Source organism: Melopsittacus undulatus, chromosome 3 (genome assembly GCF_012275295.1).
Source record: "Melopsittacus undulatus isolate bMelUnd1 chromosome 3, bMelUnd1.mat.Z, whole genome shotgun sequence".
Lineage (NCBI taxonomy): Eukaryota > Metazoa > Chordata > Aves > Psittaciformes > Psittaculidae > Melopsittacus > Melopsittacus undulatus.
The window spans coordinates 104,372,358-104,391,618 of NC_047529.1; the positions used below are offsets into that span (position 1 = coordinate 104,372,358).

Genomic DNA, 19,261 nt, shown 5'->3' on the forward strand with positions numbered 1-19,261 from the left:
CCATCCCCCTGGGGGTGAGCAAGCAGCTGCATAGTACTGAGTTGCCAACTGGGGTTAAACTGCCACCTCCACAAACAAGGGCTCAAGGCATAGGATTTGGGGGTTTTGCTAGCTATATTAAATCTTTCCCCAAAGTTGATCAATGTACAAAACTAAAAAAAAAAAAAAAATACAATGCATAAGAGGTGCCTTGAGGTTTATTAATAGTTTAGCAGATCTCTTTTTCACTGACTGTACCTACACTGAGCATTTACCATGATCGTGAAGCTTTTGCTGCCTTACTGCACAGGGTATGCAATGTTTCACAGACAAAAAAGCATTTACCACTTTGGGACTGCAAGACATGGAGTACCAATTACTTCTGCCAGAAGGTAACAGGATAGTGGAATAGAGCACAGCAAGAGAGCTGCTTTCATTCTCCCACATGACCTGATGTAAGCATCTCGAGAACTAAGAAAGGCGGACAAGCATGGCTAGCCTCAGAAGAGGACTTCATAGGAACAAACCAAATCAAACAAGAAAACTATGAGACTGGAACACAGGCAGGCTGGGAAAGGCTTTTAAAAATTGTTAGATGGCACAACACATTAAAAGTTGAACATAGGATTTTCAAGTCTTAGCCATTTTCTTCTATAATAGCAATTGATGGCAATTAAAATAAATCTAGCAGTTAACCCACTACTCCCAATTGCAACAACACCTATTTTTCTTGAATCAAACTAGAGAAATTGAAACTTTTCTGAGAGTTTGTACAAAGCACAGTTATTGTGGTGGGATTTGTTTCCATTTGCTTTCTGAAAGAATTTTGGGAAATATTAGAAGTTGCAAGGTCAGGAACTCCAAAGTTCAGCGCTAAATAGTCAACTATTTAACTGACTGCTCAAAGAAATTGCTGCTTTAGGTCACTTTCCTTTCACTAAGTCTGTCCCATAGGATGAATATGCTTTGGGAATTAATTAGGGTTTTATAAAGAGCATTTGTCTGCAATAAATGAGGTCTGCTTCTTAATCTCAGAGGCACCAAATGAACAAATGTTGCCCTGGAGAACAGGATTCTCTTGTCCTCTGCTATCCAAACTTGCGAATGATGGCAGGCGCATCATTTAAACCAAGTATTTCACCAGGCAGCATCAATCAGTCTCTGGTTCTCCACTTGACTTAGCAGAAACCTAAAGTCAGAAGTGCAGAAAATTTGAACTACAAATGAGGTCGAAATGCTGATGTTCTGAACATATATCCTGGAGGAGGAACACTGGAAAGACAGGAATCAGAGCTTTAAAAAACTGACAACAAAAATCAGACAGTTTGTCCCTTAATACATTTCCATCCTGCTCTCTTCCAGTTTCGTTTCTCTTCCTTAGGCTTTCCCGCAGCTTCTATAAGTTGTATTTTCTCCTTCCTTCATTCTTTCCAATTTTGTATGTGTCTCAGTTCAGCTATAAATTAATTTATAGAAATAAATTACCCTCATCTTCATAAGTGAAGTACAAAGACAACAATTACTAGCATTTTATGGGGTGGTGGTGGTGAATAATTGTTGTTAGGAAATAAATAATTTTGGTCCTGCACTAGGATCTCCAACAGTACTTTTAAGGAAAAACCTTCACAAAACCAAAACTAATATGCAAATCTAAATATCTATGTGAAGCTAATGGTCTTCTGATCATACCCACAAAATAATTCATTCACAGTAAAGACTTAAAACATGCTTTGTCCTGACATTATCATTCTTGAGTTTACTTATTGTTGCTCTTTTCATTTGCATGTCAGAATATTATATCAGGTCTAATGCTTTCTGCTTGCAAATGACAATCAAACTGAATCAAGATTCAAAAATCAAACAGGTAAAGAATTACAGCTCTACAGTAAAGAACAAACACCAAAAAAGGTAACACCACACTATTGTTCACTGATCCTTCCCCTTTCCTCCTCCCATCAGATGTATAAGAAAAGGAGTAAGTTATCTGAGACATTTTCAACTGTATTATTCAAAGATTTAAGTAATTTAGGGACAAAAATATTGAAACAAATATATTGGAAAGGTAGCTCAAAACATGTATGGAATTATGAAATGTGGTAGGTAACGTTACACAAATATACAGGACAAATGTTTTAAAATATTGCAAGTCAAAAGATAAATTTATATAGGGCAGTAAAACCACATATTTTAAAAATGTCTGATATTGATATACTTAAAGTATGGCAATACCGAAATTAAAACATTGATTTAAACTTTCAAAGAAAGCCTAAATTCTAAGCTTTAGCTACATCAGAACAACTCAAAGCAGATATTCAGACTGGGAGCTACAGTTTATGTAGCACAAGTTACTGTTGAGCAAAGAATGCAACATCTGTGTTCTAAGTCTGAAAAAAAAATCCCACAACTGTAATGTTAAAAGAGAAGATAAAAAAAATACAATAAAAAACTGACAAAAATAAAAAACCCCAAACAACTGAATTAAACATTAGAGAAAGAAAAGGAAAAAATAAAAGAACATTCTCTTAACCTAGATCTGTGGAATGAGCCGGGATCTGTTTTCTTGCACACACCATAGTCTGTGGCAAACAGCATGAGAAAATGATCTGCATTACCATTCATTTAATGCCAACAGAAAAAAAAGCAAGTCTTAATCACCCAAGAGACTATTTTTTGCCTCATTTTTGTATACTGTCAAAGACTGAGTTCCTAGTCCATGAGCTGGCCACTAAGATGCTAGCACAATACAGGTAAAGATCGCAATACAGGTAAAGATCGCAATAAACACTAAAGGTAAAAAACCCCCAAACCCCAAAATCTCATACTTCCATCCTCAACGGTTTTAAACTATATGTGAACGTTATGTACACTAACAGGAAATGTTGAATCTTCTCTGCATTTTACATCAAAGAAAATTGTTTTCAGAAGGGAGAGACTTTACACAGCATGCATGTTCTATTTCAGTCTTACACTGCTGAAAAAGTAGTGTGAAAAGTACTTTCAAATAAACTACTGAATGAAAAAGAACTATAAAATCCTGCCATGTCAATTTGGAAGAAAAGAGACACTTCAGTAACAGTTTGAGATTGGGACTATTATTACTAAATTCTGCCTGAAAATCAGAATTAAAACACAGTATAGATGATCTTCTGGAGATGCTCACATTATAAATAAGTTTATAATAAAGATACTGTTTCTCACGACACCTTTTAACCAAATCATGGATCCAGGACACCCTCTGGTAACATTCATAGCAGAAAGCCAGCTATATTTCAACCCATTAAAACAGTAATAGCAACTGAAATTGAGTAATTAACCTACGAAATAACTTGTAACGCTTACAGAATTTCAACAGATGTGGTTTGAGGGGTGTTAGGAAAGATTGTTTCAATACCTTGTCTTCCCTCATCATTGGTAAACAAACCCGCATCACTGCTGCTCAGACTGCTGGATTCACTGTAATAAGAAAAAGAGAGAACACAGATCAAAAGAACAATTGATCTTTCAGTCGTAAAATTTTAAGGAGACAAGGTTGTGTTCAGATTGAACTTAAGCCCAACAGAGATCGGAAAGAAAATAGGATTTTCTTTTTTTTTTTTTTTTTTAATCAAACTGCAAATATCTCAGTTCCAGTAACTACAAAGCATATTATTTTTGGCACATAAAACCATGGGAATCTAATGGTACCCTGACAGGAAGCCAGATGTGTCAGTACCTTGTTGCAGTCACAATTGATGCATTTTATTATCTGTTTCCATCAAATGCTCACCGCTCCCTTCTTATGCTGCACAATTCAGCTTGATCCTGGAACACCACTGCTCAATAAACCAGGAAAAGTCTCAATCAAAAGCAGCCTAAGCCTTCCTTCAGCACATGAAATATAAGAGTCCGAAAATCGGATTACCTTTCTGAACATCATTTGCAAATATTCTGGAAAAGACATTGCTTAAGGTTTAGCAACATACTGCTTGGGGAGAAAGACCTAAGTTGTTAACAAATGTGGCCAATTACATCAAAATAAAGGTCACCCTGAAGAAAAGGGTCAATGATCAATGATCATTTGCTGTAGACACATTGTTACAAACAATATTTCACATGTCTTTAAATACCATTTTAATTGCACAATAATTTTCACTGAAGGAGTAGCCAGTTCATGAAAACAGAAGCAAGTAAAATTGCCAAAGTTACACATAACAGTATTTTGGGTTTTGGTTATTTGGGTTTTGGTTTTGTTCTTTTTTGGTGGGGAGAAGACGGTGTTGTGGGGAGTGGGTGATGTTGGTTTGGTTTTGTGGTTCATTTTGTTTGTTTTTAAAATCAAACCATAACGGTGGCATATGTATGGCAGCCACAGTGTTCATTCTCCCCAGACCAGAGTCAAACAGGGCAGGGATTACAGAAGAGCAAATTTCTATATGGCAGTCATTTCACTGAAGACATTCAAAACCTCTAGAATATACTAATACTCAAGCACATGAATGCTGTTATGATGGAATTTATTTCCAGTTTTAATATACTTTTGCACTGTATGCTGCTAATTACTTTGCTTTGTAATGAGAATTCCACTCCTAAAAAAAGACTTTCAGGAAAAAGCAAGAAAGCCACAGATTCCTTTTAGTCCCATAAACCAGCATATGGAAGCTAAAATTTGGAAGGGGCAGCTCTGCTCTCCAAAAAGCTTTCAGAGCTTTATTTATACATTTGTGGAAGCAAAGAAAAAATATCTTTTATTAGTTATCATTAATAGCACACTGTCTTATACCTTAGTTTCATATTGTGACCTTTGTTTACTAACCAAGCCTGTCCCCAAGAGCTGCCAGGCACTGGTGTCACTTGAGTTTCACTGCTGCTCTCTTTCAAAATGGGCAATTGAGATTTTTCCTCCTTTAGTCACTTAAACATAAACAATTGCCACAGCCTGAGGAATTAAGTATCATCTAGAACTCCTTGAATTGCCAAATCTGCCTGAAAGTGGCCAAGGAACTAAGCATTGAGGATAAGAAGAATGAGCAAAGGACAGGCTCTGATCATGAAAATCTCATTTCCAGTGCTCAAAACCAGCCTCACGGTAATTCGTCTTTGGGATCATTTAGAAGCTGACATTTTAAGAGCTTGAAGACTCCTATTCCTCAATGATGCACTTAAAAACAGTCATTGTGGTGTTTGAACACACACAGATAAAAGACTGCAGAAGAAGTGCCATTTAGCATTTTTAATGTGCACTTCAAATGTGTGTTAAGTTAAAGTAATTTCATGCATACACTGAAAACTTGCCTTCAGCAGTTTTAGAACCTAATTTAACTTCCACCAACAGTTGATTTTGGTTTGTTTTTAAAAACTGAACTTCTAAAAAAATTAATACTTTATTTTTTATAAAATTTACTAAACTGTATGCACGCAAATGCACAAAATTCAGCCAGATTTGTATACTTCATATTTTTACTTTTCCATGAAGTGCTGAAGCATGAGTCTTATCCAAGATGCTTTGTCAGCTCTCCATATCTCATGCAATCTTACAAAACCCATGTTCCCTTTTAAAACCTCAGCTTTTAGTTTTAAAATGCACTTTTAGGAGCAGTTTGTTAGTTGTTTTCAATTCTTCTGGCTTAAATGATCACAAACAATAGAGGAAAGGTTGCATTTAAGTAAAGTTAGCTAAAATGGAGTTAAACTCATTCACATACAAAATATTCTGACCCAGTAGGCACCCAAGAGGCTTAGATATGGTGGATTTCTAAGCACATTAAAAAAGGAAAATTTTCTAATTCAATAGTTTCCAAACCTTTTGGTACCAATGACCATTGCAAGAAATTCAGTAGAATGACAGACCATCACTCAACCGCACATCTGAGCAGAAAACATTGTGAAGATGAGAATGGTTTTAAAGGCCATTTATCGGGGCCAGAGACAAACATTTGAAGCATGATTTGAAAATGAGCAGCTTTTGGGGTAACAAAACATTAAACATTTTGAAGAGGAATTTTTAAATCAATAGATTTGTTTTGGTGAAAAATAAAAAAATATTCAGTGAGCTGGAAGTAGCTCAGTTTGGAGAATCTATAAGAGGACTTCTGATTGAAGACTCTCTGTCCACCCAAAAATTAGCTATAAAAGTTGAGTCAGAGAACTGATACTGTTGTAGCATAACAGAAAATCTTGTAAATTGTGACAGTGCTATGGATATATTATAAACTATGCAACAGTTCCTAGCACCAAGGAAATGTTTGCCATCTGTCTTTAGGGGAACATTTTGGGGGAAACAAACTCCCAGTGTCATCAAAGAAGAGGGAAGTTTTCTAAAGGCTTCCTGACACCACACAGTCCTATCTTGCATATCCAAGGGAGATGTCTGAAGTTACATTAGCTGCCCTGAAGGACTGCTTCTGCTGTAGTAATTAAAGCATCAGAAACAATCTTTAAGACTCATGATTTATTCAGCTTTCAGCTTATTGTTTGCAGGTGAGCGACAACACTAGAATGTAATAGTAAGGCTTAGAACTTCTCTGACAATAACTGGAGTTAGTCACTTACCAGAGCTGCTCTTATGACAGTAACTAATCTGTTTGCACTGGTCAAAACCCCAGGATACTCTCTGCATCTCAATCTACCTCTCCAGCAAGGAAAAGACTTAACAGTTTATAGATAAAATGCTTACAAAGAGCCAGAGACACTACTTATCAAGCAACTGACCAAAATTATCTGTTTTTATATGAGCCTTTCTTGTTGACAGTTCTGCATTCAGAACAGGCACATGGAATAATCAAGCTTAGCAGGCCCTGCAGGTATGGTGGAAAAATGACTTACACCTTCCTGTGTTGTCAAAACAGTACTTTGGAAACAATTACCATTGTAGTATGACTGCTGTCTGGAATGGATGGATGAGATGTACTGCCAAAGGGTCATCATTCCCCCATTTTTCTAATGGTAAGCTCAGGTGTTTCTGAACTGTAAATTGGTTTTTGCATTTCGTAAATGATATATACCCTTGGCAACCTGCAGCCTTTTTATGCTCATGACACATAAGAACATACTGCCTAAATGGTGACTAAACACTGACAGCCTTTCTGATGAATAGAGATAACAATCAAGGCACCAAAGTCTAGAAATTGGAAAAACAATTTTTGTCTCAGAACTGTCACCAGTTAAAATACTCAGAGAAAACATATTAATCATTTGTATATTCTGTCATTCTTAATCTTGAAACAATTACAACATATTATTTAAAGAACCTGCTTTCTTGGTTATTCCTCTGCTACATGACATACTATTTTATGCTGGATTCCTTAACCAGAGCAACTCATACATATGAGATATAGTACACTTAAAGAGTAATTTGTTAAAACAGATACTACTGATGCTAGCATTTTACCTCTGAATGCAACACAAAGATTACCAATATGAGAAACAATAAAAACAAATATTATCTAAAGTTTCTGTAAAAAGGAAGAGAAAAAAGAACCTGTCACTCATGTTCTCATCTGAGCCTTTTTGCTCCTCATACTCCATTTTGTCCTTATTTGCTTGGGTCACTTCTTCACTTTCTATAACTACTCCTTCATCCAAGACTTCTGGTCCTTGTCGAGCTGCTGCTACTTTTCTTTTTTTCACTTTGCTCTTGGAGAACTCTTGGTGTTGGTATGATTTATTGTTATTGTCCATTTCTTGATCTCTGCTGTTATCCTGCTGTTGAGTTACTGTCAGTGCATTAGAGACTTCTGATGGCAGATCTATCGCCATCCGTTTTACCTTTCTTCTCCTGCGCAAAATTCTGTTTCCTAAACTGTCGACTGCTAAATCTGGTTCGTGCCACAGAGGCCTTTTGCCCCTAATGTTATTTAAGTTTGAGGAAGGCCTACGCTTAGCAACCAACAACTGGTCATCAGAGTCACTGTGGTCTTTCTTATTAGCATGATTCTCCCTGTAGTCTTTGTTTGATTCCTCTAAACTGGAATCAGAACCTTCGCTTAAGCAGTGACCAGTCTCCCAGGGATGATGGGTGGTAAATGAACGTCTTTTGCGTCCCCTTCTTTTCCTTGCCTGACGCTTGAGAAGACAAGACACACTTCGAGAATGATCTCCAGTATCAGCAAAACCTCCTCTTGCCTGCTCTGAACTTTCTTCCAGTGCTGAGACTAGATCGTGAACCAGCTCCTCCATAGTCCTACTGAAATGCCTAGATATTTCAAGGGAAAAAGCAAACAAGAAAACATCAAATTAATCTGAAGTGTCAAACATGACTTTACAACAATTTTACCAGCCAGAATCATTATAGTCACTTTCAGTAAGGTAGTCTTAAATATGTGTCCTACAAAGATTAGCTTTTCTGCTGAGAGACAAAACTTACTGACCAACAGCATACATCCTTTTTAAGATAGCATTCCACACACATTTCTGGCTTGAAAGAAGGGGAGATAGGGGGAAGGAATCCCCAGCTTGTGTCTGACCTTACTATTATTGTTTGGTTTCAATTCACCTCATCAAATTTGTATGGTCTTTACAGATTCTGCATGGCAAGGGCATCAACAAAGACCTTTCACTCAAACTGCAGGTAGGGAGCACATTTCCAAGTGGGTTGTTAAATATCTTACCTGAAGATATTCAGAAAAACTTACTGTAAACCTTCCAATTGCAAGATTACCAAAAGCACAGAGAGTGGTAGAAACACAAGCTCATTCTGAATTCCTGAAACTACTGTGTCATTTGCATTTATTTCTCATACCTCTTTCTCCATCCTGCTGTAATCTCCAGTCCTATTACTCCCTATTAACCTAACATTCCCTTTGGCTCTTAGTATAGCAGAATCATCATATCTAGTAAGAGCTGAGACAGCTCTGGAAAAATGCTACATTTTATTCTTAATCCATTTGGTTCACAAGATCAAAACCTCCATAATCGCACAGAAGTAGTTCTCAGAGACAAGAGAAGCAACATAGGAGGAAAAGCATTCCAAATGAAGCAATGATTTTCTGAAGAGTCAGGAAAAAAAAGTGGAAGGCAATTAAGTTAGAAATTATTTTGAGACACAGAATCACAGAATGGTTTGGGTTGGAAAGGACTTTAAGATCATCTACTTCCAGCCCCCTGCCATGGGCAGGGATACCTCACACCAGACCATGTCACCCAAGGCTCTGTCCAAAATGGCCTTGAACACTGCCAGGGATAGGGCATTTACCACATGTGGCATAACAATGATTTCAAACTAATTCTTCCTTCAACTTTTCAAAGTTTCAATTACTGCAGTGAGGTCTGGGGAGTGTGGGGGGTTGGTCTGGGTGTTGCTTGAGTTTTTTGATTGCGTAGTAGGAATTTCAACCACCAGGAGATATAAGTGCAGGTATGTTTGTATAGGGTTTCTACACACAATGCTTAGATGTATTAACCCATGTTTCTCAATAGCTGTAACTGCACAACTAGTCCCTTAGCCTTATTGTTAAACATCTATGAAGACAACTATTCTCACAAGTGCTCCTACCAGAAATGAGATGCTCTTGAGATTTAAGGGGCTTTCCAATACTGCTACACTAATATAATAGGAGCTGGAAGGCTTGAACACATAAACTCCACTACATTTATTTGGGCTAACAAGACATCAAGTCTCCCAGCTGCCTGCACAGCCTTTCTGGCACAGACTTTTGCATTGAGAGTGAAGTGACAGAGGTGGAGGTGCACCAAAAACTCATCTAGTAGGCTTAAAAATAAATTTAGTTTTTGAAAAAAACAGGTTTCTGCTCACTTGCCAGAATATGAACTAGCATATATAATCTCCTGCAGCCCATTCTGCTAGTGCCCCTGCAGCACAAAGTAAAAGGGAGGTGAAGACAGGAACACTAATTTCTTACACCACAGTTTATGATTAATTCATTCAATTTAGTATCCTTAATCCATATGGATAACTATCACTAAAAATCAATGTAGCTCCTAGAGGGGACACACCAGCTTACTCCAGGTAACAGTCTAAGTATAGGGCTAGAGTTGCCTTAGTTCTATGAAATACTTCAAGATCAAACACAATCTATCCAGCCTGGATTTATATATCTGATCTAAACTTGCCTTTAATTCCTCCCAAAGTGTCATCAATACAGACAGTGCAGATCAAAATGAAAGTCAAGGAGAGTAAATACCCTGAAGTGTTTAAATAATGAGATAATATGATTCTTAAAAGGCCCTGAGCAGTAAAGCCACTTAATTTCCATTAGACTAGAACTTTGAATTTTATGCACTCCTACAATTAATCTGTCCTATTGAATATCGGGTCTCTTCATTGCAGCTCTGGAACTAAGATCTCTACAGGGCAACAACTTTGTTCACACTAAAAATTACAGCCACAATCTCATATATAATATAGAATCATAGAATAGTTAGGGTTGGAAAGGACCTTAAGATCATCTAGTTCCAACTCCCCTGCCATCGGCAGGGACACCTCACACTAAACCATATCACCCAAAGCTCTGTTCAATCCGGCCTTGAACACCGTCAGCAATGGAGCATTCACAACTTCCTTGGGCAACCCATTCCAGGGCATCACCACCCTCACAGCAAAGAACTTCCTCCTTACATCCAATTTAAACTTCACCTGTTAAGTTTTAATTGCTTACCCCTTGTCCTGTCACCACAGTCCCTAATGAAGAGCCCATCCCCAGCATCCCTATAGGCCACCTTCAGATACTGGAAGGCTGCTATGAGGTCTTCACGCAGCCTTCTCTTCTCCAGGCTGAACAGCCCCAACTTTCTCAGCCTATCCTCATATGGGAGGTGCTCCAGTCCCCTGATCATCCTCGTGGCCCTCCTCTGGACTTGTTCCAACAGTTCCATGTCCTTTTCATGTTGAGGACACCCACCAGAACTGCACACAATACTCCAAGTGAGGTCTCACAAGAGCAGAGTAGAGGGGCAGGATCACCTCCTTTATCCTGCTGGTCATGCTCCTTTTGATGCAGCCCAAGATACAGTTGGCTTTCTGGGCTGCGAGCGCACAGTGAAGCTGGCTCATGTTCATTTTTTCATTGACTAACACCCCCAAGTCCTTCTCCGCAGGACTACCATGAATTTCTTCTCTACCCAACCTGTAGCTGTGCCTGGGATTGCTCTGACCCACGTGTAGGACCTTGCACTTTGCATGGTTAAACTTCATAAGGTTGGCATCAGACCACATTACATGCATGTCAAGGTCCCTCGGAATGGCATTCCTTCCCTCCAGCATATCAACCGAACCACACAGCTTGGTGTCATTGGCAAAGTTGATGAGGGCACACTCAAGCCCACTCTCCATGTCACCAAAGATGTTCAAAACACTGGCCCCAACACCAATCCCTGAGGGACACCACTTGTTACTGATCTCCAGCTGGACACTGAGTCATTGACCACAACTCTTTGCACGCAGCCATCAAGCCAGTTCTTTATCCACTGAGTGGTCCACTTATCAAATTGATGTCTCTCCAATTTAGAGACAAGGATGTTGTGTGGGACAGTGTCAGACGCTTTGCACAAGTCCAGGTAGATGACATCAACTGCTCTAGCCCTCCCTAGCCCCACCACAGAAGGCCACCAGATTGGTCAGGCAGGATTTCCCCTTAGTGAAACCATGCTGGCTCTCACCAAGCATCTTGTTGTTTTTCATGTGCCTCAGCATGCCTTCCATGAGAATCTGCTCCAAGATTTTGCCAGGCACAGAGGTGAGACTGACTGGTCTGTAGTTCCCTGGGGCATCCATTTTCCCCTTCTTGAAAATGGGGGTTATATTTCCCTTTTTTCCAGTCATCGGGAACTTCACCTGACTGCCATGACTAAACTGTATGATATACATGATATAACTGTATCCTAGTTGCATTACCTCTTAAAGCAGACAAATCAATATTATCATTACTTTAACATGTTTCCTTAGGATGATTATGAAAATTACTTGATCAGCTGGGACAGTGGAAACTCCTTTGTAATAGACTGTGAAAACAATACACCTACTACTTCAGCTTTTGATTCACACTGCATTTTCAACATGCCAGTGGTCCACAATAAATCTCCTTCTGAATAGCCAAGAAATCTTTCGATTAATTTAATTGGATCAATCATTTCTCTTGCTATAATTGAAGAAGAAAAAAAATGGCAACAGCAACCAGCTAGAACAGTTAATCTGAAACCTGTCTTGAAAATCAGGAGTGTATTTCTATTTCAGCATTATTTATCAAACTCACTTTTGCAACTTTCTCCATTGTTTACAACCAGCTTGTATTCCAAACCTATGAAGTCATTTAAATTACTGCTGCAGATGTTTCTGTAACAAAAATATTTGCTTTTGAAAAATAATCACAAGAAGCATTAAAGGTATTACTGGTGTGTATCAATTTGTCCTGGCTTCAGCAGTAGCCGTTATTTTTTCTCCTTCTTGGTAGCTGGTGCAGTGCTGTGTTTTGACTTTCAGGCTGGGAACGATGCTGATAGCATGTATGTTTTGAGTTTTTTCAAGGACTTTGTGAGTCTCATGCTCTGCCAGGGAAGGAGGGGAGGCCAGGAGGAAGCAGAGACAGGACACCTGACCCATGCTCTGCCAGGGAAGGAGGGGAGGCCAGGAGGAAGCAGAGACAGGACACCCGACCCAGGCTAGCCAAAGAAGTATTCCATACCATAGCATGTCATGCCCAGGAGGTAACTGGGAGTTGGCCGGAAGGCCTCGCGCTAGGTCTCTTCTGCTTCGGGCTCGTTTTGACAGGTGGTATCGTGTTCTCTCTCCTTGTTTATTTCCTCTATCATTGTTTTTATTAGTGGTAGCAGTAGTGATTTTGTGTTATGCCTTAGTTACTGGACTGCTCTTATCTCAACCCATGGGAGTTACATTCCTTCGGTTCTCCTCCCCATCCCTCTGGGTGGGGAGGGGGGTGGGGCGGGTGTGGTGAGAGGGAGACTGAGGTGGGGTTTTAAACCACAACACAACTGCATTCAGTAAGATGAGCAACTTCAAAGGTTGTAATAAGGAATGTAGAACAACATATTGAGGTACATAATATATTGAGCTGTAGTTTAGCATGACTCACGTAAGGCTATAAAACTGCTTTTACAGCAACAGCCCACAGCTAGCAATAAACTCTAATGTCTTCACTAGGAGAAGATTCTACTTTACTATAAGAAAATCTAGTTTGCCTACACTGACCTTTACATTTATATGAAGCGATTTTCATGCAGCTTAAGGGCTGATCCATTTCCCCTCCAACCCTTACCGGAACAGACCCTAACAGTATTGTCGCAGGCAGCAGTCTTCACCTACTCCAAAACAGTTCATGCAGTTTGTGTTCAGTATTATTAGTACTGAAATTCCTAATGGAAATAATGGTCAGTTGCTTTTCTAGTGACAGTCAGGTACCATTTTTGTTCACTTCCCACCTAAAGCCTGAAAAAATGCAGAGCTGACTACGCATGAAATATTTAACAAACACAAGAAAGCTTATTTAGTCACACAACTCGTATAGAAGCAGCATCTTTTACTAAACCAAGAGGTACATTTACATTTACTTTCTAGTTCTAAACCCTTCCCTGTCAAATACGTATGGGGTTTATTTCAGCTAAAGTTTTGATGCATCTGCATCTCATCACTTCTGAGAAGAGCCATGATCTTTGCTGCCTTCACAACCCATACTGCTCACAAGTGAAGAGCATAACAAAACACCCAAGTAGTTCCTTCCACATTGGGAGTATAAACCTGACTTTCCCTAATCTTTTCCCATACAGACTCTCTGATCCCTTGTAACATGTCTGTATTCAGTGTATCCTTATCTTCTGACAAGCACTAATTTGAATCCCATTTCTCCATCACAGAAGTTATTTTCACAAAGCTTTTAAATCACTACTTTTGAAACCTCTGTTTTATTTATGACTGTGACTGAAATTTGGATTGAACAGGGCCAAGCATTTGGGCTGGGAGCACTGCCTTGTCTGAATGATTTATAGATTCAAAACCAGAGAAATATCATGGTTCTTAGGATACACAAAATGGAAAGCAAAGTGGAGCAACACAAATTAGAAGTATTAAAAAGCTAGCAAGAGACGACAGTAGATTAGGAAATAACTGATAAACCAATGCGGTGTAGAAGCTTACGGTATATATCAGGAACAGAAGTTGTGCCCAGATTCTTTAAACCTGTCATCAAACGGCCATCACCAAGAAGAGGACACAAAGCATCCATTTCCACATCCACACATATTTATGTCCTTAGGCACTGTCCACTGGACAACCAGGTACACAGACCTACACAGTGCCTGAAAAGCCTTCGACCCATTCCTGAGGGGCATAACAGTGAGCTATCAAAAAAACCCTTATTCTTCCACTTCTGAGGAACCAGCCCAGTGCTTCCTGTAAAGGCTAAGAGGAATTTGAGGAATGGTGGAATTTTATTAACTGATTATGCCACTGATCCCCCTAAAAATCAGGGACAGACAAACCTGCAATAAGTACATTTTATTTTTCTACAACTGCTGCTTATCTAAGAAGGCACAATGATAAATACTATCAAGTCTACTCATAGAATCATAGAATTCTTAGGGTTGGAAAGGACCTTAAGATCATCTAGTTCCAACCCCCCTGCCATCGGCAGGGACACCTCACACTAAACAATGTCACGCAAGGCTTCATGCAACCCGGCCTTGAACACTGCCAGCAACGGAGTATTCACAACTTCCCTGGGCAACCCATTCCAATGCCTCACCACCCTAACAGGCAAGAATTTCTTCCTTATATCCAATCTAAACTTCCCCCTTTAAGTTTCAACCCGTTACCCCTGTCCTATCACTACAGTCCCTAATGAATAGTCCCTCCCCAGCATCCCTGCAGGCCCCCTTCAGATACTGGAAGGCTGCTATGAGGTCCCCACGCAGCCTTCTCTTCTCCAGGCTGAACAGACCCAACTTTTGCAGCCTGTCTTTATACTTAACAGTGAAAGCATGTTCAGTACAGAGCAATGGGATACAGTCAGGAAGAGGCTGCCATGAATCACATTTAATAAAAGTCTAATGTAAATGAATTGGTCAGCTAGAAATTAGATTTGCAGCAGTTTCTCATAGAGGTAGCTATTCTTGTGATGCCATTGCTGCCATTTCTTGATATGCTTGCCCTTTGCAGAAGTATAACTTCATTAAACGTCAAGGTGGTGAAACACATGAACTGTTAAAGTGCCAATGTCATTATCAAAACAATCAAAGTTCCCAATAGGAACACAAATGCAAACTATTCCTAAACTGTCACTGGAATTAACAACATATACATTCAAAATATTCAGCTTCAGAGGAGTTTTATCACCTGAAGTGAACACTTACTCTGGGGCTGTCCTGAATCTACACACTTGTTCAGGGTCTTCAAGTTTTTAGAAAGCACAAGTTCTTAACTGTCTACATCAAGCATTAGACATCAAATAAAATATTTTCCTGTATCTCACTCAAATGGGTTCCCTTTAACAGACAGCTTCTGAAACAGCTGATGTATAAGAGAGGGCCCTAAGGAGCAGTCAGATTTTTAACAGATTTTCCTTCAGAACTTCTAAACTAACAGTCCTATAGATAAGACTTCAATACTTCTCTCTGCACTGAATTGCTCCAGGCAGTGTAACTGCAAAAGCAAAATTACTACTGTCTGATGACAGAAGAATAGGCCAAATTCCCTCATCTTGTGTTGATGAACACTATTTTTAAAGCCTCTTAATGAAATTATTTAATGTGGAAACAAACCAGTAAAATTTAAAGACAAATGACAGGTTGAGTATGCAATGAAAACTTCCTCTGAGTACAGATACAACTTTGGAATGTCTTCTGCAATGTGCCTACTGCATGCAGCATTAGTACTCAAAAATACTTCCACCACTACAGAATACCATGTTCTCTGAAGTGTTACAAACTACATCCACAAAAGCAAAGTTACACTTATGCTGGGCAAATCTGCATGCCAAGCAATACTGGCATATTACTAGCAAATATACAGCAGCTGGGTAAACAAAGTCCCTCTCTGAAAGCTTTCCTATTTAGCAAAAGATAAAGCAGCACAGCACAAAAATACCTGCAGTACAAACGTGGCAGTAGCAGCATAAGTGGAGAAAAAAAATGGAGTTTCCTATGTAAGAAAACTAAGTACTAAGCCTTTCTTTTCCTCTTCTTGTCCATCCCCCACAAATAAACAAATAAGCCCCTCTATACTAAAAACCAAATAAAGCTACTGCAGATGTGGGAACTCTACCAGCAGGTATCTGTATGATAATACAGCCTCTAAACAAAGCCTCAAGTCCTCAAATTATCAACACGCAAGTAAACACAAACAAAACCCTACAATGCTCCTCTCCACTCCATTAAGGAAAGTGAAATTGACAAGAAGTTACACACATCGGTCCATACTACATAAGCAAAATATGGCAACATTTCATGAAGGAAACTGAAGGCTTCCTAGCTGGCTGTTTGGGATACCTGGCTTCCATTAAGTCTCTCCACTATTAGTCTTTATAGCTCCATGGCCTGTTAACAAAACTCGCTTCTCTCTTTCTGCTCTGTTAATCAGTATCTCCTCAGCTCCACAATAAAACCACGATGGCCTCTGGGGTCACTATGCTATGAATTACATAAACCAGTCAATCTGTTAACTCCACCGCAGGGGCATCACCCCGTCTTTTCCTTGCTCACTGTCTAGAGCTACACTTGTTGATTCTTGGTTTGCAACAACATAGCTCCAGAGCAGCAACACCACCTGAGTGGGTGTTTCTCCGGAATACACTGCAAAGGGTTTAGTCCTCAGAGGATCTACATCGATCGAAGCAACCCAAACACACAGCCAAAACTCGCCAAGTTTCGATCCATCGTTTACCTGCTGCTCCTTTATTAGCAAAGAGATGGAAGTTCCTCCCTCCAGCACACTGCTCGCTTACAACCACGGCGAACCACCCCTGCCCGGCCTCCAACGCCTCTGACCCGGTGAGGAAACCACCGTCTTCCCCATCCGCGTTAACGGGCAGCGGCGGGGGGGCAGGGCGGCAGCGGCCGGGCAGGGAGCAGCGACAGTGCTTCCGATCCCTTCCCTCAAACACCAGCCCTGCGGCCCCACACAGGGGCAGGGGGCGGCGGAGAAGCGTCCCCTTCCTTCCCCCGTCCGGCGGGCGTCCCCCGGGCCCGAGCTTACCAGCTCTTTCTCGCCGCCTGAGCTCGGGTCGAGGCAGGTTCAGCGACCCGGAACATGAACCCGGCGCCTCCCCTGGCCGCTCCCCGGGGAGGCTGGCGCCGCTTCGCAGAGACTGGGCCGAGGGGGGCCGGGGCGGGGGCCGGCGGTGAGGCTTGGGGCTGGCGGGCGAGGGCTGGGAGGGGAGGGTGCAGGCGGCCAGCGCTGCTTCTCAGGCCCCCATGATGAGAGCCCGGAAGCAGCTGCTACACCGGGAGGAAGCCGGGCGCTACCATCTCTTCTCTCCGTCTCTGGACTGCTGCCCGCAGCTGCCGCGTCCCTTGCCGCGCACTTACTTTGGCTCTGCTTCCTCTCCAGTCCGGCTACGGGGAGGTCTCGCTGCCGCCAGTGCCTCGCTCTTCTCTGCCGTTAGGGTTACGTTGGGGAGCGACACCCCGTCCCCCGCGCGGAGAGGTACGGTCCCGTTGCCATGGTGGTGGCGTCGGGTGGGAGGGAAGGAGGCGGAAAGCATGGAGGCTGTAGCTAGGCTTGAGGCGAAGTTGCTGCTGCTGCGGGAAGAGTGGTTCCATAGGAACAGGTAACCGTGTTCTGCCGGCGGTGAGTGCAGCAGGGGCTGGGGATGGAGGGGCTGGCAAGCTGCAGGCTCCCCCAGCAACGAGATCGCCGCCCTCCCGCTGAAAACCATTTGGTTTAACAACTCTTCCGTAGAGCACCCACGCTCCGGCCCCCAAATCTCGATGCAGTGATTTGAAGAGACCTGATGTCAGCAGCACATCTACTTCAAGGCTTCTGACAGCAGTGTCCCGCTCTTCCCTCGCTCACTGCTAATTCCATGGGAGAAGTTCTGGAAGGTCCCGAGAAGCGATGAGCCTCTCAAGGTCCATGCAGTGGTCCAAATCTATAACTTAACCTGATCCTGTTGGAAGCCACCAGTTGCTTTGTTCTTTGTCATTACTTAGCACAAACATTCCCCCCCCACACACACACCTTCTAAGCAAGTTACTGTTTGTTATCCACACTGTTTACAATTCCTTTCTAAATTAGGTTATGCTGCTTAAGTTTCTAGTACCTGCGACATACTTTGTCTTTTCCTACTAAAGAAAGGAGATGTTTATACTGCTAAAGATGCAAAATGTCCCATGTAGAGTAGCAGGCTGATGATCACCTCTTACCTTTCTCTTCACAAGCTGGACAGTCTGTGTTTTCTGCGTTCATCTCTGAGTTTTCTGAGTGCTAAGACAGTGGTGGCTAACTTTTCCCAGATCAGATTTTAGGAAATAAAATATTTTAAGAACTATTTTAATATTGCATCCATTTATTCTGTAGCAACTGAATTGCTGCTGCTGCTGTATGGGTAGTGGTAGCACTGAAACAAAAAAAGGCAATATTAACATGCTTGTAGTGTTATGTTTTTCTTCACTAATTAATGAATAATTTGGTTTAGAATCTAATTACAACATCATTATCGTGAATAACAAAGCTCCTGAACACCACTAAAAGTTACACAGAGTTCAATCCCTGCCTGCATATAATGTGTTGTGTTTTCCTGCTCCTTCCCAGAACTTTAGCTTATACTCCTGTGGTTGTGTATGCATCAGTTCACTAAGTAAGCATCAGTTATGGGAGGCTGTGCTTGTATTTCACATGTTTCAAGTTAAAAAGAACAAGCTGAGCCAGACATGGTAATCCATTGGAGGGAAGCATGCTTGAGGTTTGGGGAGTTGGGTTTTTTTTTTTTGCAGAGCTTTCAAAAAATGGTTTCCTATTTGGATTTTTTTGTTCCACTTTAAGAATAGGCTATAATCCATCAGTTTCTTGAAATTCAGATTTTCAGCTGAGAATTTAAATGAGAAGCTTCAAAATGTCCAGCTCAGCAGCTGAAAGGCTGATCAGTAATCTAATCTTTGTTCGTTAGGTTGAGAATTTCGGACTACTTCAACACAGCTGCCAGAAAAGTCCTGAAACAAATCAGAATAACTTGCTTAGAGATCTTGGTAGATCCTTATTTAGCTTCTAGACTGAACAAACAATTTTGGGTCATTAATGCATGTCAAATTTGCTGGGGTCTTTCTCTGAAGTATTTTTGGAGCATGTGTGGTTTGAGTCATAGAATGGTTTGGGTTGGAAGAGACCTTAAAGTTCATCCAGCTC

The 19,261-nt window shown here is 40.8% G+C and overlaps 2 protein-coding genes across 2 annotated transcripts in view; one reads left to right on the forward strand and one right to left on the reverse strand.

The window, feature by feature from the left end:
• Positions 1-17,351, reverse strand: part of GPATCH2 (G-patch domain containing 2) — a 121,602-nt gene extending 104,251 nt beyond the window's left edge. The window contains exons 1-3 of the mRNA XM_005151889.3: positions 17,114-17,351; positions 7,436-8,149; positions 3,371-3,432 (exon numbers count right to left, since the gene is read on the reverse strand). Of these exons, the coding sequence (XP_005151946.2) occupies positions 3,371-3,432; positions 7,436-8,149; positions 17,114-17,169 (832 nt within the window). The 5' untranslated portion in view covers positions 17,170-17,351. The remainder of the gene's footprint in view (positions 1-3,370; positions 3,433-7,435; positions 8,150-17,113) is intronic.
• A 228-nt stretch (positions 17,352-17,579) lies between these two features.
• The window catches only part of SPATA17 (spermatogenesis associated 17), a 79,612-nt gene continuing 77,930 nt past the window's right edge, over positions 17,580-19,261 (forward strand). Inside the window, 2 exon segments of the mRNA XM_005151888.3 lie at positions 17,580-17,615; positions 17,617-17,687. Coding sequence (XP_005151945.2) covers positions 17,580-17,615; positions 17,617-17,687 — 107 coding nt within the window.